Raw genomic sequence first — 24,956 nt, forward strand, 5'->3', positions numbered from 1 at the left:
GGTGGTCCTCTAAATTGTTTTCCCTTCCTCTCTTCCCTTGCCAGTCTCCAACCTTCCCATTCATCCTCATAATCCCAGCTTAGTTTCTATCCCATCTGAAATGTTCTGTAACCACCTTACCCAGAAATGATCCTTTAAACACTGAACATACAAATCATTTGATAAGCGTCGTATAGTTGTTTCTACATAGTATGTGTTGGAGATATACAGCTCATGCCCAAATATGGGTCATGGTCACCCTATCCTAACCTCCTCCCAATTATTATGCTCTAGGACTTCAACATTTGTGGCTTCCCACTTACTTGATTACATCAAGTGACTTTTTTTTTTTTTTTTTTCGAGACGGAGTTTTGCTGTTGTTACCCAGGCTAGAGTGTAGTGGCACGATCTCGGCTCACTGCAACCTCTGCCTCCCGGGTTCAAGCAATTCTCCTGCCTCAGCCTCCCGAGTAGCTGGGATTACAGGCATCCACCGTGCCCAGCTAATTTTGTATTTTTAGTAGAGACGGGGTTTCACCATGTTGGCCAGGCTGGTTTTGAACCCCTGACCTCAGGTGATCCACCTGCTTCGGCCTCCCAAAGTGCTGGGATTACAGGCGTGAGCCACCACACCAGGCCATCAAGTGACTTTTTTTTTTGAGACGGGAGTTTCACTCTTGTTGCCCAGGCTGGAGTGCAATGGCGTGACCTCTGCCTCCCAGGTTCAAGTGATTCTCCTGCTTCAGCCTCCCGAGTAGGGATTACAGGCATGCACCAACATGCCTGGCTAATTTTTTTTGTATTTCTAGTAGAGACGGGGTTTCTCCATGTGGCCAGGCTGGTCTCGAACTCCTGATCTCGGGTGATTCGCCTGCTTCCACCTCCCAACGTGCTGGGATTACAGGCATGAGCCACTGCACCCGGCCTTTCAAGTGACTTTTATAACCATGCCATATCTGCCATAATTACAGTTATTATGGGATAAAGCTTATCATAACCTGTAATTTCTCCACCTAAGATATAAACTAACATTTTAGTCTCATTGCAACCTCCTACTCTTCAGCCCCTCTCATTCATTCCCACCAAATCTGAGCTTCATCTGTCTCATGTTCTGCATGAGACAGTTCTTCAACACCTTCCTGTTCTCCTAGTTCATCTGTCTCATTCCATCTTTTGTAAAGAACCTAGATGCTGTGGTCAGCTGTTTCAACAAACGGGCAAACCAATCTCTAGACTTCCTTATTGCCCTCCTCCCACTGTTCCCTCTCTACTAGTCCTTTGACCTAAGCTGTTTTTTCCATTCCAAGGCAGCCAGGAGTTACTGACCAAAGTCACAAAACCATGCTGATTGGGACTACTATAAATTCTAATCTACTATTTAATCTTAGCTCTTTCTTGCTATTTGGAATCATTGCCATTTTCTATAGAACTATTTCCAACCTCCATTTTTCCCTAGATCCTCTATCTCACCCCCATCCTTTTTATTTTCAAAAGACTGACCATACTCAGAAAAACAAGTCCATTCAATGTGACTTTCCTAAATGTTTAGCCACTCGAAATCTCTATACATTTAATCTCCCACTCTTCCTTTATAGTTGCCAAAGTCAACCTGTCTCTCTCCCTCTTGACCTACTAACTTTCTCTGAGACTTTAATTCTTTCAGTATTGCCTCTTTATTTATTTGTTTATATTTATTTGGAGACAGGGTCTCGCTCTGTTTCCTGGGCTGAAGTGCAGTGGCCCCATCTTGGCTCACTGCAACCTCTGCCTCCCAGGTTCAAGCGATTCTTCTGCCTCAGCCTCCCTAGTAGGTGGGATTACAGGCGCCACCACCATATCTGGCTAATTTTTGTATTTTTAGTAGAGACAGGGTTACACCATGTTGGCCAGGCTGGTCTTGAACTCCTGGCCTCAAGTGATCCACCTGCCTCAGCCTCCCAAAGTGCTGGGATTATAAGAATGAGCCACTGCACCCAGCCATTATTGCCTCTGAAAGTAAATAATTACATTTTTAGTTTTTCTCTCTCAGTTAGCTCATTCCCCTTTTCTTTTTATTTTATTTTATTTATTTATTTTTGAGACGGAGTCTCACTGTGTCTCCCAGGCTAGATAGAGTGCAATGGTGTGATCTCAGCTCACTGCAACCTCCGCCCCCTGGGTTCAAATGATTCTCCTGCCTCAGCATCCTAAGTAGCTGGGATTACAGGTGTGTGCCACCACCCCAGCTAATTTTTGTATTTTTAGTAGAGACGGGATTTCTCCATGTTGGTCAGGCTGGTCTCGAACTCCTGATCTCATGATATGCCCGCCTCAGCCTCCCAAAGTGCTGGGGTTACAGGCGTGAGCCACCGCATCCAGCCTCATTCGCCTTTTCTAAAAACATGCTTGAGTCTTGCCTATTCCCCAAAAGAAAATCTGCTGCTACAGCTCTGCCCTTTCCTTGCTTTACTGTTAAATATTGCTATCACTGTTCAATATTGCTACCACCTCCTCACTCCTTAACGTCTTGCGATTGACCTCTGTCACCTCCATCTTTAATTTCTGTATCACATTTAACACTGACAACCTGCCCTCCCTTTCTTCATTTGCTTTCCATGGCTCTTTTCTAATTCTCTCCCTACCACTCTGATCATTTGTCTCTATGTCTTTTGCTAACTTTTCCCCACATTTCTGTCTTGAGATTTTTTTTCTTTTTTTAAGAAACAGGGGTTCACTCTGTTGCCTAGGCTGGAGTGCAATGGCATGATCACAGCTCACTGTAACCTCAAACTCCTGGCTTCAGGCGATCCTCTCACCTTGACCTTCCAAAGTGTCGGGATTACAGGTGTAAGCCACCGCACCTGACTGGAACCTCTTTTTTTCCTACGTTCTCCTTTGTGAGCCCATCAACTTCCACAACTTTACTTACATTTATGTGAAAAAGTCCAACATTTGTACATCTTTAGCCTCTACTTTTCTCCCAAACGCCCACACCTACATTTCCTAGAACCCTAAAATTTCAGATATGGAGCTCTTAGAGGTCATTTATCCTAAGTCTTCATTGCCTGGATGTCTCCACCAAATGGTTCATTCGCTTTTAATAAAGTCCATGTTTACAGGCCAGGCACGGTGGCTCACGCCTGTAATCCCAGCACTTTGGGAGGCCGAGGCAGGCGGGTCACCTGAGGTCAGGAGTTTGAGACCAGCCTGGCCAACATGGCGAAACTCTGTCTCTACTAAAAATACAAAAATTAGCCAGGCGTGGTAGCACGCACCTGTAGTCAGGAGGCTGAGGCAGGAGAATCACTTTAACCCGGGAGGTGGAGGTTGTAGGGAACCGATATCGGGCCACTGCACTACAGCCTGGGTGACAGAGCGAGACTCCGTCTCAAAAAAAAAAAGGTCCATGTTTTCAAAACTGAATGCCTCATTTTCTCTGCTTTTCAGTTCCATTCCCAAATTGACTCCTCTTCTTGAATTTGTTTCTATAAATAATCACCTTGAGGCACACAGTCTTCTCATTCTCTATTCAGTCAGCTGCTAGTCTAGTGGATTCCATTGTCACACACTCTTTTGATTAGGTTCACTATTTTCTATTCTTAACTACCACGTTTCTAGGTTAAATCCTAATTATCTCCCACCTAACGTTTGCAGAGGACTCGGCTAGAGTGCTCATCTCTAGTAGTTTTCTGCTTAGAATTCTGAGTCTTTTTATTCATTACCACCAAATTAATATCTCCATAAATAGCAATTCTTATCTGCCACTCTTTTTTTTTTTTTTTTTTTTTGAGACGGAGTCTCACTCTGTCGCCCAGACTGGAGTGCAGTGGCGCCATCTCGGTTCATTGCAACCTCCGCCTCCCAGGTAAAATCGATTCTCCTGCCTCAGGCTCCTGAGTAGCTGGGACTACAGGCGCACGCCACCACACCTGGCTAATTTTTGTATTTTTAGTAGAGATGGGGTTTCTCCATGTTGACCAGGATGGTCTCTATCTCCTGACCTCGTGATCCACCCTCCTTGGCCTCCCAAAGTGCTGGGATTACAGGTGTGAGCCACCGCGCCCAGCCTTGTTTTGTATTTTTAGTAGAGACAGGGTTTCACCATGTTGGCCAGGCTGGTTTCGAACTCCTGACCTCAAGTGATTCACCCGCCTAGGCCTCCCAGACTGCTGGGATTGCAGGTGTGAGTCACCGCACCCAGCCAGGCCTGTAAGCTTTCTAAGGGCAGAGACTGCCTTACTATATATGTACCCCGCCCCCTCCAACTAACACAGTACCATCCACATACAGACAGACGCCCAAGAAATGTTAAACTGTGATTCTGGATAGGTTAACTAGTATTAACCGTATTTACTAAATGTTTATCACATATTTACACTGTCCTCCTTGTTTCAAGGAGCTTAGTCCCCAAGGGATCACCCTGATGGAATATAAAAACTTCACATAAGAGTTAAAATACAGAACGTAAGCCATTAGTGTTTTCCAAGAGAACTCGGGTTGAGACTCAGTCTCCCTCTTCCACAGGCCAAGTGACATATCGTAATACCATTGGTACCGTTTTATTTTATTTTTATTTTTCGCTACAAGGTCTTGTTCTGTCGCCCAGGCTGGAGTGCAACGGCGCGATTTCGGCTCACCGCAACCTCCGCCTGCCGGGTTCAAGTGATTCTCCTGCCTCAGCCTCCCAAGTAATTGGGATTACAAACGCCCACCACCATGCCCAGCTAATTTTTGTATTTTTAGTAGAGAGGGGGTTTCGCCATGTTGGCTAGGCTGGTCTCGAACTCCTGACCTCAGGTGATCCGCCCACCTCGGCCTCCCAAAGTGGTAGGATTACAGGCGTGAGGCACCGCGCCCGGCCTGTTAGTACTATTTTAAAATCGAATCTGACCTCCAAATCATTTTCTGGAGCTCGATCATTTTCTGCTAACACTGAGCAAAGTTTAATCCTCTCCACCTGATATGAATAAAGGGTTCCATCCTTTCGCTCTCTAGTTTGACGCCCCGCTAAGCCTCTCGGGCGCGGGGCGCTGGAGTGAAGGAAGCCGGAGCCCACCAAAGGGGCAAAAATACCACAGCCAGCAGCCCCGCCCCCGATATCCCCCACAGGCTTCCAATTGGTCCTTGTGTCTCACTCTCTTTCCAGGTTGGTGTTCCAGCTTGCCGGTCGCCTCTATAGAGCCCACCTTTAGACGGCGACTATTGGTAGATCGTTACGTCATTGCCCCATCTACCTCACTCCCACTGGCTCTCATAGGAAGGGGCGGTCGTAACGTCATGGGCAAGGGCCGCCATTTTGACTGAGCAACACTAGTGACAGGAGCCGAAGCAGCAGCGCAGGTTATCCCCGTTTCCCCTCCCCCTTCCCTTCTCCGGTTGCCTTCCCGGGCCCCCTACACTCCACAGTCCCGGTCCCGCCATGTCCCAGAAACAAGAAGAAGAGAACCCTGCGGAGGAGACCGGCGAGGAGAAGCAGGTGAAGTGGAGGGGGTGCGGGCGGGCGAGCTGGGGAGACCGTGATGGGGTGGGAGACGGTCTCCCACCAGTGCGGATTGGTCGCCATGGTCTCAGGCTCCGCAGGGGTTGGCCACTTTTTGCGTCACGCAGGGTGAGCTTCAACACGACCTGCTGCTTTGGCGCTGGTTTGTTGGGTCCTTTGTCACTCAGTAGTGTACTCTTCCTGATTGGCCAATAGGCCTACTGCTCAACCCTTAGACGCTGTGCTGTAATTGGCCGAGCATGGACGCGGGGCGGGTGTTTGGAAAGAAGGTGAATGGAAGGGGTCTAGCTGGTGGTCCTGGGTGTAATGTGTGTTATGGGTTAGTAGAGGTAAATGACCCAGCATCCGGGCTGGGGCCCGCAGCCTCAATCCGCAAAGATAGGGGTCGAGGTAAAGAAGTTTAAAAAGGACGAGTATTGGGGGAGGGGAGAAGTGTAATTATTATTATGGCTAGTTTAAGGCGGCAACTTTCTCAAGAGACCTATTTTAGTAGCTAAGGATGGTCTATTGCTCACCTTCAATGAGGACCCAACAAGATCGAAGAGGACTAGAGTTCCAAACAGAATCATGGTGATTAAACTTGGAAAAGACGCCGACAGGGTCGTGAGAAAGACACCACTCTCTTCCCCTAGACTTCCAAGGCAGGGACTTAGTGCACCCGCGATTCCATGATGGAAACTCGCCAAATAAACCCCTTATTGGAGTTTGTATTTGACTTCTAAAATTTAGCACTGGGTTCAGGCACTCATTAAATACACTTGGTGTTATATCTATGCGTGATTTTCAAGAAAAAGGAATATAATCCCACTAAAAAGAGCCATACGTTGACTTCAGATCTTTTCAGAAAGTCACTAAAGGGCAGCAGGGACCACAAGAAACAAAAAGAGATTGACTACAGTAGTGAGAGCCCCTGCACCACCAGGGTATGTATTGATTTTTTTTAATGAAAGCTGGTGGGTAAATACTAGTGAGCCTACTGTATCTTTATTTTCCTGAGGTTAAAAACAGTATCATTTTCCTCTCTGTTTATCAGCTTGCTACCATAATATTTGTGGAAATGTTGAAGCAAGGCTGTGCCATTACTCAGGTGGAGATCTTTGAAGAAGGCCACATAGCTAGCCTCCTCCACAGGGAGACCTAACAGGTGGCTTAGACCCTGAATAAGGAAGGAATTGCTTTGTTGTGTAGCAATTTTTAAAAAGAAAGAAAAGAAAAAAATGAATAAGGAGGGAACATTTAGCAAACTGTTTCTTCTTGTTGTAGAGACGGGGTTTCAACATATAGCGCATGTGGGTCACAAACTCATGAGCTCAAGCGATGCACCCACCTCAGCCTCCCAAAGTGCTGGGATTACAGGCATGAGTCACTGTGCCCAGCCCCAAACCATTTTTTTTTTAAATTTCTCATGTGACATGTAGGATAGCCTAGGGAACCCCCCTATTCATCCTGTATCACCAGAAGCCCTGCTAGCTCTTTTTTCTCTTTGTCTGTCTTAGCATTTGTGCTGAGTGATATGGCCCATTCTGTGATTAAAGTATTGTGTTTAGTATCACCTTTAGCCCAATACACATAGGTCCCTGGGTGGTTCCTTGGGTGGAGTGTGAGAAGCAGCTTGTCTTTTTCTTCTCACAGTAGTCATCTTGAGCTTTAGGGATTTTAACAAAGGTCTGGCTTTAACAGCAGAGTGGAGATAGCATATTTACAAGTGGGTGGATCTCCAGGAGAAGTTGAGAGTATAGTTGTTATCAAATGTGAGAAGCAGTTGTTTCTCAGTCTTTAATTTTATTTGGCTCTTTTGTTTTCTCCAGGACACGCAGGAGAAAGAAGGTATTCTCCCTGAGAGAGCTGAAGAGGCAAAGCTAAAGGCCAAATACCCAAGCCTAGGACAAAAGCCTGGAGGCTCCGACTTCCTCATGAAGAGACTCCAGAAAGGGGTATGGGGCATAATCTCTTACCCTCTTTCTTTGGAGCCAAAGGGGGTTCTTGGAATGAAGTCTGTAGAGGTTCTACTGGATCCTTTCTGGAGGTTTTGTTGTTGAACAGAAGTAGAGAGGAATTTGAAATTTGAAAAGAGCAAGTCAGATTAATGTAAATCCCTAATGTGGTATCAGTTCCCTCCTGCTTTTTGTGTAGGAAATTAAGGCCTAAATTGGAGCACTTGGGTATGTGGGGGAATGAGGGAAAGATGTTAGAAACTGAAATGCCGACTGCCCCCAGGCATTTGCCTGTTTGAATGTTGGAGGTTTTAGGATTGTGTACTTTTTAAGCATTAGAGATAAATTTTGGGATGCATCATTTCAGAAGAAGATCAAACCATCTCTCCTACAGAAATAAATACTCAACTTGAAGTGAATCAGTTTCTTCATACCCTTGAAGTGAGCACCAGCCATTAATTATACTCCTGCAACAAACGTATTTTTCCTGTTCAGAGTGGTCCTCCTCACCAAGAGAGAGTCTACTTTCATAGTCATGTAGCTCCTGATCAGATTTTTAGTTCCCAAAGGTACCTAAAGCTGACTGAGGGATTATATTATCTTTAAAAAAAAAAAAAAATTTGGGCGCGGTGGCTCACACCTGTAATCCCAGCACTTTGGGAGGCTGAGGCAGACGGATCACGAGGTCAGGAGATCTAAACCATGGTGAAACCCCATCTCTACTAATAATACAAAACATTAGCTGGGTGTGGTGGCGGGCACCTGTAGTCCCAGCTACTTTGGAGGCTGAGGTAGGAGAATGGTGTGAACTGGAGAAGTGGAGCTTGCAATGAGGTGAGATCGCGCCACTGCACTCCAGCCTGGGACTCCATCTTTTGAGAGCGAGACGCCGTCTCAAAAAAAAAAAAAATTATTTCCTTTACTCTCCTCTGCAATGACTATAAGATTATAAATCATCAAATTGAAGTGTGCTTCTCTGTGTAGATAAAATAGAGGGTGAAACATCCGTGTGGAGGATCCCAGTTATTGAGTCTTAGTCACAGATGATAATGTGATGCTGATTTGCATTTACCTTGCTGGAGGCAAGGCAGGCGTGGGCAGGCTGTCACAGTCATGGAACATGCGTGGGAGCTGTGAGAGTCAGAAGGAGAATACATTATCCTCATGAACAGGCCCAGTTTCTATTCCTGGTCTGGGAGAATAATCATTTTGAGGTTGTTGGCTTGTGGTTGATCTCCTGGTGGCTAGGATAGCCCCATATTTATCCTTCTCTATATCTTACTCATATCTGTTTCTCCAGTTCCAGGTTATTGCCCTGTACCCAGTAAGGTCCTCAGTTACCCTTTATGAATAAGTGATTTTGGTTGAGCCATCCTATACTGAGTGGGGTACAAAGGATGGTAGGGGCTTTCCCTTGACTCCAAAACTATTTACTCTAGCTGGAAAACTGCTTACGTACCTGAAAAAGTCAGAACACACTGGGGAGAAGACATAAGTACATGTAATTAATGTTAAACTGTGTATGCATGAGGTTAATCAAAGAAGACTTCTTGAAAGATCTGAGTGTGCATGAGGGTTTATAATGGATGTGAGATGTGAGTCTCCTTGTTTTTGAGGAAGGCCAGAGTGCCTCACTCACCTAAACCTCCCTCTTATCTCTTAGCAAAAGTACTTTGACTCAGGAGACTACAACATGGCCAAAGCCAAGATGAAGAATAAGCAGCTGCCAAGTGCAGGACCAGACAAGAACCTGGTGACTGGTGACCACATCCCCACCCCACAGGATCTGCCCCAGAGAAAGTCCTCGCTCGTCACCAGCAAGCTTGCGGGGTAACCTGAGCCCCCCTCTCCTCCCCTTCCTCAACCACTGGACTTTTATATATTATAGGCAGGGATGAAATGGGCACCTAGTCAGATCTTCTCAGCTTGCTAGCCAGAAATGACTGTGATTTTGCTGGGGGCTGCTGAGAAGGTAATGTAGGTTGAAAAGGGGCTCTAAGTTGATTTCTTTGGTTAGATTGAGACTTCCACACACTCTCTGTAGTCCAGGTAGGGCCCAGAAATAGGAAAGGCTAGGATTGGATAATGCTGCAAATGTTTTTTTGTGTGAGAAACTGGAGAGATGTGATTTCTCCTTTTGGGAGAGAATGTCCCAAAATTGATTAGACTGAGCCTTGGGAATAATTTGGCAGGTTTAACATCCCAAGGCTAACCTAACATAGTTGGGAAAGGTAGATTGAATGAGACATGTTTTCTGTGCTTCTAAGTGTTCTGTCCCTTAGGCTGCTATTGCTTCATGTTTCCATTATGGCAGGTTTAGAGAATCCTTAAAAAGAAAAATTGACTTGCTTGCCTAAAACTACAGTGCCCCCTTAGCCTCCATTACTTAGTATCTCTTAACAGTTTGCTCTGGCTCTCAAATAATATAAAGATTGGTGAACATTATTCACAGAAAATGGGCACCTTCTCTCTCTTTTCCAGCATGTTGCTTTTGAAAGTATCATGGGATAGTGGGAAGAGCACTGGTTTAGGAGTCAAGCTATCTGAGTTCTCGCTCTACTCAGTCCCAGCAGAGCTGATGTATAATCTTGGTTAAGTCATTTATCCTCTCTGGATTTCTATTTCCTCACCTGTAAAATAGAGTTAAATGTATATAAGATTGATTCTGATTCTGAAGTCATAACTGCCAGCAGAAAAACTCCGTACTGTTCATTGTAAAACGAAAGGTGAGGAAGGCTTGTGGGTGGTGAGTCTCTGCTCTGTAATATTGGGAAAGTACTACAGAGGGGAACCATTTGAGGGATACATGAGGACAGAGTAAATTGAGGTTTGGGGATTATAAATTCAGGCAAGACAACTTTATAGATATCACAGTCTTGAGGGTCAAAAAAAAAAAAAATAAGCTAGCCATGGAAGCTTCTTGCCTCTGACCCAGCCCACTTTCCCAGCCTACCTCTGGGCCTTAGCTGCTAAAAAGCTTCTCTGGCAGCAGAGCTGCAGGCCTGAGAAACATGCCCAGTCATGCACATATGTTGACCATGTTTCAGATGCAATCTGATGCCAGATACATTGTTAGGGAAAGAGGAAGAAGGGTAAACTGAGCTAGCCCCTGGGGCTGAGTACTCCTGCAGGGCTGGAGGAGCAGGTTCTTAGAAGATGATTCACCTTGGAGGAAGCTAGGGAAAGTGGTTAGGGAGGGAGAGGAGGAAGACTGAGAAATCTCTGCATTCCCAGAACTCAGCAACCCAGCTCTTGTATGATGAGGAGAGGTAGCCTTGCTCATTCGTGAATAGGTGGAGGAAAGGGGTTGCAGGTGACCCGCATCTTCAATCTAGTTATCACCAGCTTGGCTAGAATCTTATTGAACGCAACTTGCTAGTTATGACAGAGGGCCAGGGTGAGAACTAATGTTCAAGAGAGCAAGATTCTGTAATCCTCTTGCCCTCCCTCTCACATCACAAATTCTGATATGCCAAACATTTGGCCCAATGAGAATGACTGACAGACTTGCTGATGTGCATGTGGGGGGATGAGGTGTGTACATACTTTTCTTCTGACTGGCCAGTGTTCAGGCTGTCATTCAGATTGGATAGGAAAAAGTTGGTGAGGAAGGAATGGAGAGAGCAGGATCCCTGGACTCCCTGGTCCCCAAACTCCTTGACTGTCACTTGTAATTGTATATAATTTTTGTGTTTCTTGCTCCATTTCCTCATGCTGTCATCCTTAAAGTCCATGTGGGAAGGGGAAAATGCTGAACACCATTGTATAGTTTCTTCAACTGTCCCAGCCATGTTGTACATAGATATGTCATGTTATTATATATATAAATATATATATAATTTTGTACGTTTTCTTCATCTCCGATCTTCTCGAATTCTGTACTTTTTTTCTTTTCTGTTTGAGCTGCCTTCTCTATCATTCAGCTTGAGTCCTCAAGACTACTGGTCACAATGAGTCTGCTTTTTAGGAAGGAATAGGAGGAGCAGGGAAATTAGAAAAACTGTTGGTCTCACTCTGTCTCTCTACCTGGTCATCTTCAAGGCTAAGAAAACAAACAAGCTACATTCTGTATTTGCCAGTTTCCACAGCATGAAGTACATAGCTTCCTTAGCAAGGAGGGGTCATTCCAAAATCCAAATGCAAATTGCTTTGATTAAACCTAGATTATTAAATCCACTCAGAACAGCATGTGTGTGGTCTGGTTCTGGCCTCCACACAGTCACCATGTCATCACTGTGCTACTTCAGTCTTTGCAAGTAGCTGTGGCCATGCCTCTGAAACTGAGCCTGCTCTGAGTCAGGCAGCTTACCCACCTGGAAACCTCCAGTTATTTTCATCTTATCTAAAGAATTGTTTTTCTATGTTTGTTATCCATGGATATCCCAGAAAGGCAGATAATGTTGTTTCGTGGATAGGAAAAGACTGAAATTCTCTTTTTTGATTTTTCGCAACTCCCTTATGGATAGGATTCAGACATATGCCAGGTTGCCTAATGGTTGTTAAATGTGGAGGAATCATGGGGTAGAGACTGGGATGGAGTTCAGGGTTTTTTTCCCCTATTACTTGACGTGTTTTTTTTTTTTTTTCTTCTGTGTTCGTCCGCAGTGGCCAAGTTGAATGATGCTGCCCGGGGCTCCGCCAGATCCTGAGACGCTGCCCTCCCCGCACCCGGGTCCTGTGCTGGCTCCTGCCCCTTCCTGCTTTTGCAGCCAGGGGTCAGGAGGTGGCTCGGGTGCGGGCTGGAGAGGCAGAAGCCCTTGCCCGTTGGTGTCCCAGCACATGGAGCCCCTTGGGCTGAGCACCAAGACCTTGAACCTTTTTTGTTTTACCTTTTTTCCAAATAACAGTTGGGAGAAATCTCAATGAAATTCTGGGGGTGGGGGTGGGGTTGAGAGGGTGGGGTGGGAGATATGGAGGAATATGAATTAGGGCTTGGAGCTGGTAAAAACATTCCTGACTATCCTTTTTAACCACGTGGCTGGTGTGGGATAGATGTGAGGGGAAGGAAGTGGAGTAGACTAATGAAAAGGGGTTCTAGTTGAGCTCTGTAGATAAATGCCTTGTTTCAGTGTGGTTGGAGACCTGGTGTCAGATAAAAGAAACTCCATCCGCACAGACAGATGCAAACAGCTCCTCTGGTTCTGCAGAGCTAGTTGAGAACTCAACATTAATTATTTTAAAAAGTAATGTCCTTGAAATAGATTTGCTGTGGGGAGAAGAGCAGTGAGTGTGGGAGAAAGGAGCCGTGAGCATGGGGAACCCCACAGAGCCCAAAGGACTTTCTCAGTATTTGAAATAAACAAAACAAAAACCCATGAAAAAACCCAACTCAGAAATACTCTGAAGCAGTTGGTGTGTTTTATTGGGGTTTGGGAGGGGGAGGAAAACAATACTGAAGACAGTGTTAATGTGAGATGCGGCTGAGTTCCCCAATACCATCGCTTAGGGAAAGGGAGCAGGAATGTTGGCATAAACCTTGTCCATCCCTTTGTTTCTGTAGCTAATGTAGAAGATGCATCAACCTCAGTTTGTGGCTCACAAGATGAGGCATTTAAGGTATTTGATCTAAACGGTTTCTTGACACCTAAGCCTAGTCCAGGCTTAGCAAAAAAGGAGACCCATTCTCCTTTTTCCCTTTGTCTTCCATTCCTTTTCAAGTTCCCATGTTTGTGAGGGAGAAATGTGACAAACCAAGAGAAATACGTTATTTCTTTGTAATAAGCCAAAAGAAACTCAAGTCTTTCTGCTGGTGGCCAGCAGGAGGCAGAGTGATTTCTTTCCTCATGATGTCCCAATCTGCATTGCTGGAAACCTGCTACTGAAAGAAGTTAAAAGCTGCCTGTGAATGTAATGTACAAAAGAAAGGTTACCAAAGGAGAAACAAACTCCGGCAGGTACGGTGGCTCACGCCTGTAATCCCAGCACTTTGGGAGGCCAAGGTGGGTGGATCACTTGAAGTCAGGAGTTTGAGACCAGCCTAGCCAACATGGTGAAACCCCGTCTCTACTAAAAATACAGAAATTAGCTGGCCGTGGTGGCGCATGCCTATAATCCCACTTACTTGGGAGGCTGAGGCAGGAGAATCGCTTGAACCCAGGAGGCAGAGGTTGCAGTGAGCCGAGATCACGCCACTGCACGCCAGCCTGGGCGACAGAGCGAGACTCCATCTAAAAAAAATAAATGAATAAAATAAAACAAGTACAAACTCAAACTAGAGACACAAGTTAATGGTGTTTATTGTGGTGGGGTTAGTGAGCCATCCCATGATTTCCTCTTGAGTATATCATCCCTGGTTTGTGTTTGCCAGCTGGGGAATGAGGTGAGGTTTGTAAGGCTATTTCTTTCTCTTTTCTTTTTTTTTTTTTTTGGCAGTGTCTTGCTCAGTCGCCCAGAATGGAGTGCAGGGTGCAAACACTCACTGTAGCCTCAACCTCCTGAGCTCAAGTAATCTTCCCATCTCAGCCTCCCAAGTAGCTGGGACTACAAGCACACGCCACCACACCTGGCTAATTATTTTTTGTAGCGACGACGATTCACCATGTTTCCCAGGTGAGTCTCAGAACACAGGCTTAAGTACTCCTCCCATCTTGGCCTCCCAAAATGCTGGGGTTACAGGCATAAGCCACTGCGCCTGGCTGAGAATATTTTTTTTTCCTTTCTTTTGTAGACAGGATCTCGTTTTGTTGTATAGGCTGCTCCTGAACTCCTGGCCTCAAGCAGTCCTTCCACCTCAGCCTCCCAAAGTGCAGGGATTACAGGTGTGAGCCACTACACCCAGCAGTTGGTGCAATTTCATTTTAATACAAGTGAGGAAGTTAAAATATGGAGATAAGTTACTTGTAAGGTAGAAAGGCTGGTTAGCTGAAGAGCTTGAGTTAGTATCTTAGGCTTTTATATTATTTCTTCCCACTATTCCTGGCTTCCCTGGTCCTCAATTTTAATTTGTGGCCTTAAGAAGCCTGGGGTGTGGCCAGGCACAGTGACTCACACCTGTAATCCCAGCACTTTGGGAGGCCGAGGCGGGTGGATCAGGAGGTCAGGAGATCGAGACCATCCTGGTTAACATGGTGAAACCCCGTCTCTACTAAAAATACAAAAAATTAGCTGGGCATGGTGGCAGGCGCCTGTAGTCCCAGCTGCTCAGGAGGCTGAGGCAGGAGAATGGTGTGAACCCAGGAGATGGAGCTTGCAGTGAGCCGAGATTGCGCCCCTGCACTCCGGCCTGGGCGACAGAGCGAGACTCCATCTCAAAAAAAAGAAGCCTGAGGTGCCAAAAATGTTTGGGGCTATCTATATTTTGTGTTACTCCTTAGCCTTTTTTTTTTTTTCCTTTTAGTTCTTCACCACTGCACACTTGGCAGGATGTATTTCATTTTAAAACTTGCCAATCCATGTCCTTCACTCCCATACGATAGGGCTAAGCAAACAAAGCAAACTGATTCTGCAATGCTTCTAAATAGTTATTCCTGCTCATTATTTTAGCTAGATGTATTCTAAAGTCCTTATCCCAAAGAGTTGAATCAAAGGTTCGTCCACTCCTCCGACATGATTGTGCTGACAAGCCTCTCAGCCGAGCCATCTAATATGCAGGGTGGCAGGGATGAAGTCACCATTACTGTCCAACAGCTTTTATTTTAAGCTGGTGTGGGCTAGGCATATTAAAGACAGGCAAAAGAAAAATAACTTGGAGAGTTGCCATTGAGGATATATCCACAGTGAGCCAACAGCACCCACACAAGCAGCCCTCGTCTGTATAATGCCCTGTACTGGGTCTTGAGGGAGATTAAAAAAGATCTGTTCCACCCTGGGGAACTTGAGATGTGGCAATAGCACACCAATGTAGGCAGATTTATAGTTCTAAGCAGAGTTCCAATAGCTAAGCTAAGGGAAGGAGAGTCAGGAGATAAGCTGTTAGCTGAATTTTTTTAAAGACAGATGACTTACTAGTAAAGAAGGTGGGACCTCCCATGCTTGGGCTGCAATATTTTAAGTCCCAAGTGACTGTTGAATTCTCGCTTTGCAGTTGGAAAAATAAGCTGTTTTTGGCCAGATAAACAGTGTAAGAGGTCATTTCTGCTCTAGAGGAACATGTAACCTAATTGAGACACTTCTACATATAATGCAAGATAGCATATGGTTAGTCAGGTAGTAGAATTCTGAGAAGAGAAAATCCGACTGGACTCATAAGGTAAATATAAGTGGTGGAAATGGAAATTTAACTGGGCCTTGAAAGGTGGGTAGTATTTAAACAGTCCAGTTACTTAATAAGTGCCCACAATATGCCCAGCATTGTGCTAAAATACAAGGTAAATGATATGTGGCTGCCTCTTTCAAGGAGATTACATTGTAATGGTGGAACTACACATGAAGAAATCATATTACAGTGTTATACTTGCAGCAGTGGTGGTCTAGCTATACAGAGGAATAGGGATGAGTAATTAATAATAGTTGCTTTTTTTTTTTTTGAGACAGTCTCACTTGATCATTCAGGCTGGAGTGCAGTGGTGTGATCTTGGCTCACTGGAACCTCCACCTCTGGGTTCAAGTGATTCTGCCTCAGCCTACTGAGTAGCTGGGATTACAGGCATGTGCCACCATGCCCTGGTAATTTTTGTATTTTTGGTAGAGATGGTGTTTCACCATGTTGGCCAGGCCAGTCTTGAACGCCTGACCTCAAGTGATCCACCCACCTCGGCCTCCCAAAGTGCTGGGATTGCAGGCTTGAGCCACTGCTCCTGGCCTGATTTTTTTTTTTTTTTTTTCTTTTTGAGATAGAGTCTCACTCTTGTTGACTAGGCTGGAGTGCAGTAGTGAGATCTCGACTCACTGTAACCTCCGCCTCCTGGGTTCAAGCTATTCTCCTGCCTCAGCCTCCTGAGTAGCTGGGACTACAGGCGACTGCCACCGCACCTGGCTCATTTTTGTACTTTTAGTAAAGACTGTGTTTCTCCATGTTGGCCAGGCTGGTCTCGAACTCCTGACCTCAGGTGATCTGCCTGCCTCAACCTCCCAAAGTGCTAGGATTACAGGCGTGAGCCACCACGCCCAGCTGTGGTTTTTTGTTTTTGTTTTGAGACAGGGTCTTGCTGTGTTACCTAAGCTGGAGTGCAGTGGCATGATGTCAGCTCACTGCAACCTCCACCTTTTATGTTTAAGCTATTCTCGTGCCTCAGCCTACCGAGTAGCTGGGACTACAGCTGCGCACCACGATGCCTGGCTAATTTTTGTATTTTTAGTAGAGACGGGGTTTTGCCATGTTGACCAGGCTGGTCTTGAACTCCTGACCTCAAGTGATCTGCCTGCCTCGACCTCCCAAAGTGCTGGGATTACAGGTGTGAGCCGCCATGGAGGCCTAGTATTTTGAGTACTTACTATGTGTCAAGCCCCATGCTAAGTGCTTAATTTACATCTCATTTAATGCTCACAACAATTTTATGAAGTATATACTCTTAGTATGTCCATTATACAAATGGTAACACTAAGACAAAATAACTTGCCTAAGCCCTAAGTCACACAGCTTCTGAGAGCAGTGACAGGATTTACTCTGCTGCCTGCAGAGGGATAGGGAAAAGAATGGTCAGGAAAGGTTTCAGGAGAAAGTTCTGAAGGATGAGCAGGATTTCTCCAGAATGGTAAGGTGAAAGGGGGCATTTTGGTAGAGGGACCAACAAGTAGAGAAGGATGAGAGGGATGGACTCTTCGGTGTTTCTATAGTGGCAGTATCAAGTGAGTCCTGGAGAGTGTCTGGAGACCTGGCCAGGAAGGTAGACAGGAGTCATGTTACAGAGGATATGATATGCAGGCAGGCCTAGGTTACAAACAAGGGATATAGTCAGATTTGTGTTTTAGGTAGGTTGCTGCCAAGTTGTGTGGAAAAGGGATTTAAAGGGGGATGGATTTAGTGATGGACTGGTTCTAGTGTTAGGCTGCCTGGTGTTAAATCCTGATTTTGGCCGGGCATGGTGGCTCACACGTGTACTTTCAGTACTTTGGGAGGCCGAGGCAGGTGGATCACCTGAGGTCAGAAGTTCGAGACCAGCCTGGCCAACATGGTGAAACCCCCGTCTCTAGTAAAAATACAAAAATTATCCAGGCGTTGTGGCGGGTGCCTGTAATCCCAGCTACTCGGCAGGCTAAGGCAGGAGAATCACTTGAACCCAGGAGGCGGAGGTTGCAGTGAGCCGAGATCAAGCCACAGCACTCCAGCCTGGGCAGTAAGAGTGAAACTCCATCTTGAAAAAAATAAAATTTTTAAATCCCGGTTTGTTTTTTTAATAACTCTGGACAAGTTTCTTTAACTTTCTGCCTCAATTTACTTACTTGCACAATAGTAAAGATATGGTACCGACCATGAGGGTGATTGTAATGATTAAGCAAGATAAGGCTTGTAAAGTCCTTACTTCAGGGACTACAGAAGTGCGTAAAACATGGTTCCGGCCGGGCGCGGTGGCTCAAGCCTGTAATCCCAGCACTTTGGGAGGCCGAGACGGGCGGATCACGAGGTCAGGAGATCGAGACCTCCTGGCTAACACGGTGAAACCCCGTCTCTACTAAAAAATACCAAAAAACTAGCCGGGCGAGGTGGCGGGCGCCTGTAGTCCCAGCTACTCGGGAGGCTGAGGCAGGAGAATGGCGTAAACCCAGGAGGCGGAGCTTGCAGTGAGCTGAGATCCCGCCACTGCACTCCAGCCTGGGCGACAGAGCGAGACTCCGTCTCAAAAAAAAAAACAAAAAACATGGTTCCGTCTGGGTGTGATGGCTCACATCTGTAATCCCAGCACTTTGGAACGTGAAGGTGGGTGAATGGCCTGATGTCAGGAGTTGGAGACCAGCCTGACCAACATGGTGAAACCCTGTCTGTACTAAAAATATAAAATTAGCCAGAAGTGGTGGGTGCCTGTAATCCCAGCTACTTGGGAGGCTGAGGCACGATAATTGCTTGAACCTGGGAGGCATAGGTTGCAGTGAGCCGAGATTGCACCATTGCACTCCAGCCTGGGCAACAAGGCGAAACTCCGTCTCAAAAAAAAATAAAACATGGTTCCTGCCCTCAAGGAGTTTACAGCCTATAGAGGGATATAATAAAAACAAATAGACAAGGAATTGGAAGGGATTGGTGCTAAGACAGGGATAAACACAAAATGCTCTAGAAGCACAGAGTGGGGGAACCTACCCAATTTGAGAAGGTGGGGAAGGACAGGAAAATCCTCTCAGAAAATAGCTTCTAAGCTGAGATCTGATTAAGTGGAAGAATTTATTCAGGTAAAGGGGTTAGATCGGGAAAGAGGTCTTCTGGGTGGAAAGAACTACGTAAAGTTATTCAGAGTTATTACATTCTGCAAACTGGGACTAATTCAGAGTAACTGTAGTGAGCATCCAAGGGGCAAGGCCAAGCTGGGCATAGTGGCAGGTACCTGTAATCCCAGTTACTCAGGAGGCTGAGGCAGGAGAATCGCTTGAATCTGGGAGGCGGAAGTTGCAGTGGGCCGAGTTAGCACCATTGCATTCCAGCCTGGGCGACAAAGTGAGATTCTGTCTCAAAAAATAATAATAAATGAAGTATAAATGGTGAAGTTTGAAGTAACTCAGGTGAAGTAACACCTAAGTGGAAATTCCATACTCCACTCAGTAAACCATTATCATGGGCTAGTTGAATTGTAAGACACTTTATTATGTTGCTACAATATTTCAGGTGAGAGATGGTTAGGAACCAAGGAAAGTGATGACAGTGGGTATAAAGAAGAGTAGACAGGGCTGGGCACGGTGGCTTATGCCTGTAATCCCAGCACTTTGGGAGACTGAGGTAGGCGGGGATCACCTGAGGTTGGGAATTCAAGACCAGCCTGGCCAACATGATGAAACCCTGTCTCTACTAAAAATAGTAAAAATTAGCTGGGCGTGGTGGCGGGTGCCTGTAATCCCAGCTACTACTCAGGAGGCTGAGACAGGAGAATCACTTATCGCAGGGGGCGGAGGTTGCAGTGAGCCAAGATCGCACCATTGCACTCCAGCCTGGGCTACAAGAGCAAGACTCCATCTCAACAAAAAACCCAAAAATCAAATACAAAAGAAAAAGGACTTGAGTATCCATTTGATTTGGCAGTTAGTAACCTTTTTGAGACCAATTTCAGTGGATTTGTAGAGGCGAAATCTGGCTTGTAGAACTAAGTAATGTGGAGAGGTTTTGTGGTTGTTTTAGGATGGCAGCAATTGAGGTATATTTATTGAAACAGTGAAAGGAATAAGTAAAACCTGGAGCTCATTAGAGAAAGATAGCCAAAAAGCAGGGTTCTGAAGAGAAAGGAGATGAAATGAGCACAGGTGGATATCGTTTAGTTACATGGTCTACTTCTGCAGACATTTGCTGAGCACTTACCGTGTGCCAGCTGTGTGGGGTTAGCCTAGTTGGGAAGCCAACTGAGGAAGAAAGTGGTCTCAGGTAGGACTATATATGCCTCATCCTGCTGGAGACTCAAGGTGAAAATATAACAACAGTAAACTCCCAGCTGTTTGTTATTGACCGGGGCTAGGTAATTTATAGGAGTCCTTGTCTGACAGTTTTAGTCAGACTTGTAAAGTAGGATGTTAGAGAGGTGGGAGTGTAAAAAGTATAAACATAAAAGGACATAGAAGAGAGGAGGGGCTAGGCCCAATGACTCAGGCCTGTAATCCTGACAGTCTGGGTGGCTGAGGCAGGGGGATTGCTTGAGTCCAGGAGTTCAAGACCAGCCTGGACAACATGGTAAGAACTCATCTCTACAAAAAATGAAATTAGCCAGGCGTGGTGGCACACGCCTATAGTCCCAGCTACTTGGGAGGGTGAGGTAGGAAGATCTTGACCCAGGAGTTCAAGACTGCAGTGCACAATTACCATGCTTGTGAATGGCCATTGCACTCCAGCCTGGGCAACATAACCAAACCCCATCTCTTTAAAAAGGTGGGAAGGGGGTAATTAGGAAGCAAGCAATGTTGAGGTTCTAATAGATTGGTACCATAAACATGTGCCAATCCATATCTTTGTGATATTTTCTCTAGAAGCACCTAGCTCCCTGGGCACAAGAGCAGGGAAGACATTATTGTTTAGATCCTGGGTCGTGATTTGTAGATGGATAAAGTATACTAAGAAGGAAGCAAGGGGATGAAAGTGCTGGTGAAAGATTGTGTAAGGAATCTCTCTGATTATGGCTAGATAAGAAAATAGGCTAAGGAAGGGGTGATAAACTGGTCAAGCCAGGCGCAGTGGCCCACACTTGTAATCCCAGCATTTTGGGAGGCTGGGGTTGGTGGATCACAAGGTCAGGAGTTTGAGACCAGCCTGGCCAACATAGTGAAACTCTCTCTCTACTAAAAATACAAAAAATGATCTGGGTGTGGTGGTATTCGCCTGTAATCCCAGCTACCAGGGAGGCTGAGGCAGGAGAATGTCTTGAACCTGGGAGGCGGAGGTTGCAGTGAGGCAGGATTGCGCCATTGCACTCCAGCCTGGGTAACAAGAGCAAAACCCTGTCTCAAAAAAAAAAAAAAAAACTCTGGTCAAGAGAATTATTTGTTTCTTTCTTTATTATTTATCTATTTTTAAGAGAACCCTTTATAAAGTCAAAGAGCAGATGATTTAGAAGCAGAAATGATTAACCTGGAAGTTCAGCACATTGTAGCAAGAATATAAAATTTTAGATTGGAGCCAAGTGGTGGCTCATGCCTGTAATCCGAGCACTTTGGGAGGGGAAGATTGCTTGTGCCCAGGAGTTCGAGACCAGCCTGGGCAACAAAATGAGACCCCATCTCTACAAAAAAATTTAAAAATTAGCCATGCATGATGGCATGCGCCTGTGGTCCCAGCTACATGGGAGGCTGAGGTGGGAGGATAGTCTGAGTCCAGAAAGTGAAGGCTGAAAATGAGCTGTGTTTGCACTACTACACTCCAGCCTGGGCAACAGAGTGAGACTCTGTGTATAAATAAATAAAACTAAGGGAGTTTCTTCACATCCAGCTGTGAAAGTAGTTTGCTAATGTATCTGGAGTTTTGCTGTTATCTTTTGTTAAAAATCAACTTGCCAGGGTGAGATGGCTCACGCCTATAATGCCATCACTTTGGGAGGCTGAGGTGGGAGGATCACTTGAGTACAGGAGTTTGAGACCAGCCTGGGCAATGTAGGGACACCCTGTCTGAAAAATTTTAAAAAAAATTAGCCAGGCGTGTTGTGTGCCTGTAGTTCCAGCAATGGGAGGCTGAGGTGGGAGCATCAATTGGGCACAGGAGGTTGAGGCTGTAGTGAGCTGTGATTATACCATTGCACTCCAGCCTGGGCAACAGAGCAAGACCCTGTCTCAATAAATAAAATAAAGTAGCATCAAATTGATACATATCCTAGAGTAGTTACCTTTTTTTTTCTCTGAGCTCCAACAGGAAACAATAGTATTTACATTTTTAACTGAAGACAAAACTCTGCATAGGAGAAATTCAAACATCAGACATATGAGGGTGTTTTTTGGCAGAGGCAACTTACTGTCAATAAAGTCACCCCTGGTGAATGCCACCTGCTCACATGTACAAAAGAAAAGTCATATAGTGATCATGAGTCCTGGTTTGACCTTAAGGTCCACGTCTGAAGTGTCGTTTATGATTAGGGAAGTCTGAGTCATCCTTAGGCTTCCTCTATTGCATTTGAGTCATTTCCTTTTCTACAGACCCAAACTGTACAGCCCAGGATATTTCTTAAAAGAAATATCCAGGCCGGGCGCGGTGGCTCAAGCTTGTAATCCCAGCACTTTGGGAGGCTGAGACGGGCGGATCACGAGGTCAGGATATCGAGACCATCCTGGCTAACACGGTGAAACCCCGTCTCTACTAAAAAATCCAAAAAACTAGCCGGGCGAGGTGGCGGGCGCCTGTAGTCCCAGCTACTCGGGAGGCTGAGGCAGGAGAATGGCGTGAACCCAGGAGGCGGAGCTTGCAGTGAGCCGAGATCTGGCCACTGCACTCCAGCCTGGGCGACAGAGCGAGACTCCGTCTCAAAAAAAAAAAAAAAAAAGAAATATCCAAAAGTACAGAGTTTTGGAACTAAAGGGACATTTGAGATCATTGAGTTCAGTATACTCGTTTTACAAATGGTGAAACTGGCCGGGCACGGTGGCTCAAGCCTGTAATCCCAGCACTTTGGGAGGCCGAGACGGGCGGATCACGAGGTCAGGAGATCGAGACCATCGTGGCGAACACAGTGAAACCCCGTCTCTACTAAAAAATACAAAAAACTAGCCGGGCGCGGTGGCGGGCGCCTGTAGTCCCAGCTACTCGGGAGGCTGAGGCAGGAGAATGGCATGAACCTGGGAGGCGGAGCTTGCAGTGAGCTGAGATCCGGCCACTGCACTCCAGCCTGGGCGACAGAGCGAGACTCCGTCTCAAAAAAAACAAACAAACAAACAAAAAAAACAAATGGTGAAACTAAGGCCAAGAGGAGCATGTCCTTGGCCTGATTGCACAGCCTCTGTTGGGCAATTTTGCCTATATCAAGAAGGGTATAGGAAAATATCCTATTCTCTAGAACCACCTGATTTCACAGCAAATCTGGATTCTGGCTTGAATTTATTTCTGTCAGAAGTAAACTAAAAATATTTGGTGTGAAAGTCTGAGAGGGACTCAGGCCCCAGGGGAACAAGCAGGCATCTGTGGTATATCCCCCTCAAATGGTTTTTTGTTTGTTTTAGACAGAGTTTTGCTCTTGTTGCCCAGGCTGGAGTGCAGTGGTGCAATCTTGGCTCACTGCAACCTCTGCCTCCTGGATTCAAGCCGTTCTCCTGCCTCAGTCTCCCGGGTAGCCACCACACCCGGCTAATTTTTTGTATTTTTAGTAGAGACAGGGTTTCATCATGTTGGCCAGGCTGTTCTTGAACTCCTGATCTCAGGTGATCCACCCGCCTTGGCCTCCAAAGTGTTGGGATTACAGGTGTGAGCCACCAGGCTCGGCCCCCCTCAAATGGTTTTATCTGTCACACTGGTGCCCCTGCAATGGACAAAGGAGACGTTTCCTGTAGGACCAGCATCTCTGTACTCAGGTTTTTCAGTCTTGGAACTGCTGACATTTGGGCCAAGTAATTCTTTGTTGCAGGGACTGTCCTGTGCATTTCAGGATGTTTAACAGCATCTTTGTCCTTTACCCATTAGTTGCTTAATCAGAACAATCAGAAAAGTCTGGGCCCAGACATTGCCAGTTGACCCCTGGAGTTGCCTGGTTGAGAATCACTGTGCTGACTTAAGAAAGGGGCTCTTGTTGTAATCCCAGCACTTTGGGAGGCTGAGGTGGGCGGATCACAAGGTCAGGAGATCGAGACCATCCTGGTTAACACAGTGAAACCCCGTCTCTACTAAAAATACAAAAGTTAGCTGGGTGTGGTGGCGGGCATCTGTACTCCCAGCTACTCGGGAGGCTGAGGCAGGAGAATGGCCTGAACCCGGGAGGCGGAGCTTGCAGTAAGTGGAGATCGCACCACTGCACTCTAGCCTGGGCAACAGAGAGAGGCTCTGTCTCAAAAAATAAATAAATAAAAGGTGGGGGTGCTCTTGTAACTCGGGTTTGGGCCCATTTAGTCCTCATGGCAGTATCTATACTTATTCCTGCATCCCCATGCCTAGCTGCCTTTTTCTCACCTTTCTTTCTGAGGCTACCACACCTTTATCAGATGAGATCCTCCAACCTCTTTTTACCCTCAGTATCTCCAAAAGTGCCACCTGGGTTGAAAATGAGAAGCAAAAGCATCTACCCTTCCCCCTCTTGCACCAAGGGTGTCCCTTATTAGATAGGAATTTACATAATTGGTAAAAATAAGATATCATGGGCTGGCCACAGTGGCTCACACCTGTAATGCCAGCATTTTGAGAGGCTGAGGCAGGAGGAATTCTTGAGCCCAGGAGTTTGAGACCAGGCTGGGCAATATAGTGAGACCTTGTCTCTACAAAAAATTTTAAAATTAACTGAGAGTGGTGGCCGGCGCCTGTAGTCCCAGCTACTCAGGAGGCTGAGGCAAGAGGATTGCTTGAACTTGGGAGGAGGAGGCTGCAGTAAGCCAAGATCACACCACTGCCCTCCAGCCTGGGTGACAGAGCCAGACTCTGTCTCCAAAACAAAAGACAAAGTGCGTACAAGGCTCAGCTCTTAACTATGACTGCTATGAATCAAGGAAAGACCCCTTCCTTGAGGGTGTGCTGGGAGAGGGGGATAGATGAGAGCATACCAAGAGAATCTGCCTTTTTTGCGCAATTTCCCCTTGACTCAGCGGTCACACTTCCCTTCCCCAGCCCACACTTGTCCTCACCAGTGCCTGTATTTAGAAATGCAAGCCGGTGTTGTCATAGAAAAACAGAAACCAGATGGTTGCTATGGAGATTTGTTTAAATACACCTAGAACATGGCCCAGACTCTGGCAGTGGTGAGTAGCAATTCTTACTAGGACCTGCATTTTTCTTCCTCTTAATTTGCTATTTCCCCAGCCTTTTCTATTCTTGCTACATTTTCATGCTTCTCACTCCTGCTCCCAAATGCCACTTCCCACCTACCAGTACTGTTCTT

The 24,956-nt window shown here is 46.0% G+C and overlaps 1 protein-coding gene and 1 long non-coding RNA gene across 6 annotated transcripts; both read left to right on the plus strand.

Moving 5' to 3' along the window:
• The first annotated feature begins 628 nt into the window (after positions 1 to 628).
• On the plus strand, positions 629 to 24,747 carry LOC144331481 (uncharacterized). 2 transcript variants are annotated; one of them, XR_013398749.1, is made up of 2 exons: positions 629 to 841; positions 23,296 to 24,747. It is a non-coding gene; the product is annotated as an uncharacterized LOC144331481 (long non-coding RNA). The 2 variants fall into 2 exon arrangements; XR_013398745.1 differs by lacking the exon at positions 629 to 841 and adding an exon at positions 16,133 to 16,379.
• On the plus strand, positions 5,268 to 12,728 carry ENSA (endosulfine alpha). 4 transcript variants are annotated; one of them, XM_015151678.3, is made up of 4 exons: positions 5,268 to 5,434; positions 7,267 to 7,392; positions 9,056 to 9,222; positions 11,998 to 12,728. In XM_015151678.3, the coding sequence occupies exons 1-4, from the start codon at positions 5,378 to 5,380 to the stop codon at positions 12,011 to 12,013; spliced, it is 366 nt and encodes a 121-aa protein (XP_015007164.1). In that variant the 5' UTR covers positions 5,268 to 5,377; the 3' UTR covers positions 12,014 to 12,728. The 4 variants fall into 4 exon arrangements, with proteins under 4 accessions (XP_015007164.1, XP_077804981.1, XP_015007157.2 ...); XM_077948855.1 differs by lacking the exon at positions 5,268 to 5,434 and adding an exon at positions 5,683 to 5,787; XM_015151671.3 differs by lacking the exons at positions 5,268 to 5,434; positions 11,998 to 12,728 and adding exons at positions 5,683 to 5,848; positions 6,293 to 6,381 and having other exon boundaries at positions 9,056 to 9,732.
• Positions 24,748 to 24,956: the final 209 nt, after the last annotated feature.

Source organism: Macaca mulatta, chromosome 1 (genome assembly GCF_049350105.2).
Source record: "Macaca mulatta isolate MMU2019108-1 chromosome 1, T2T-MMU8v2.0, whole genome shotgun sequence".
In the NCBI taxonomy this organism is placed as follows: domain Eukaryota; kingdom Metazoa; phylum Chordata; class Mammalia; order Primates; family Cercopithecidae; genus Macaca; species Macaca mulatta.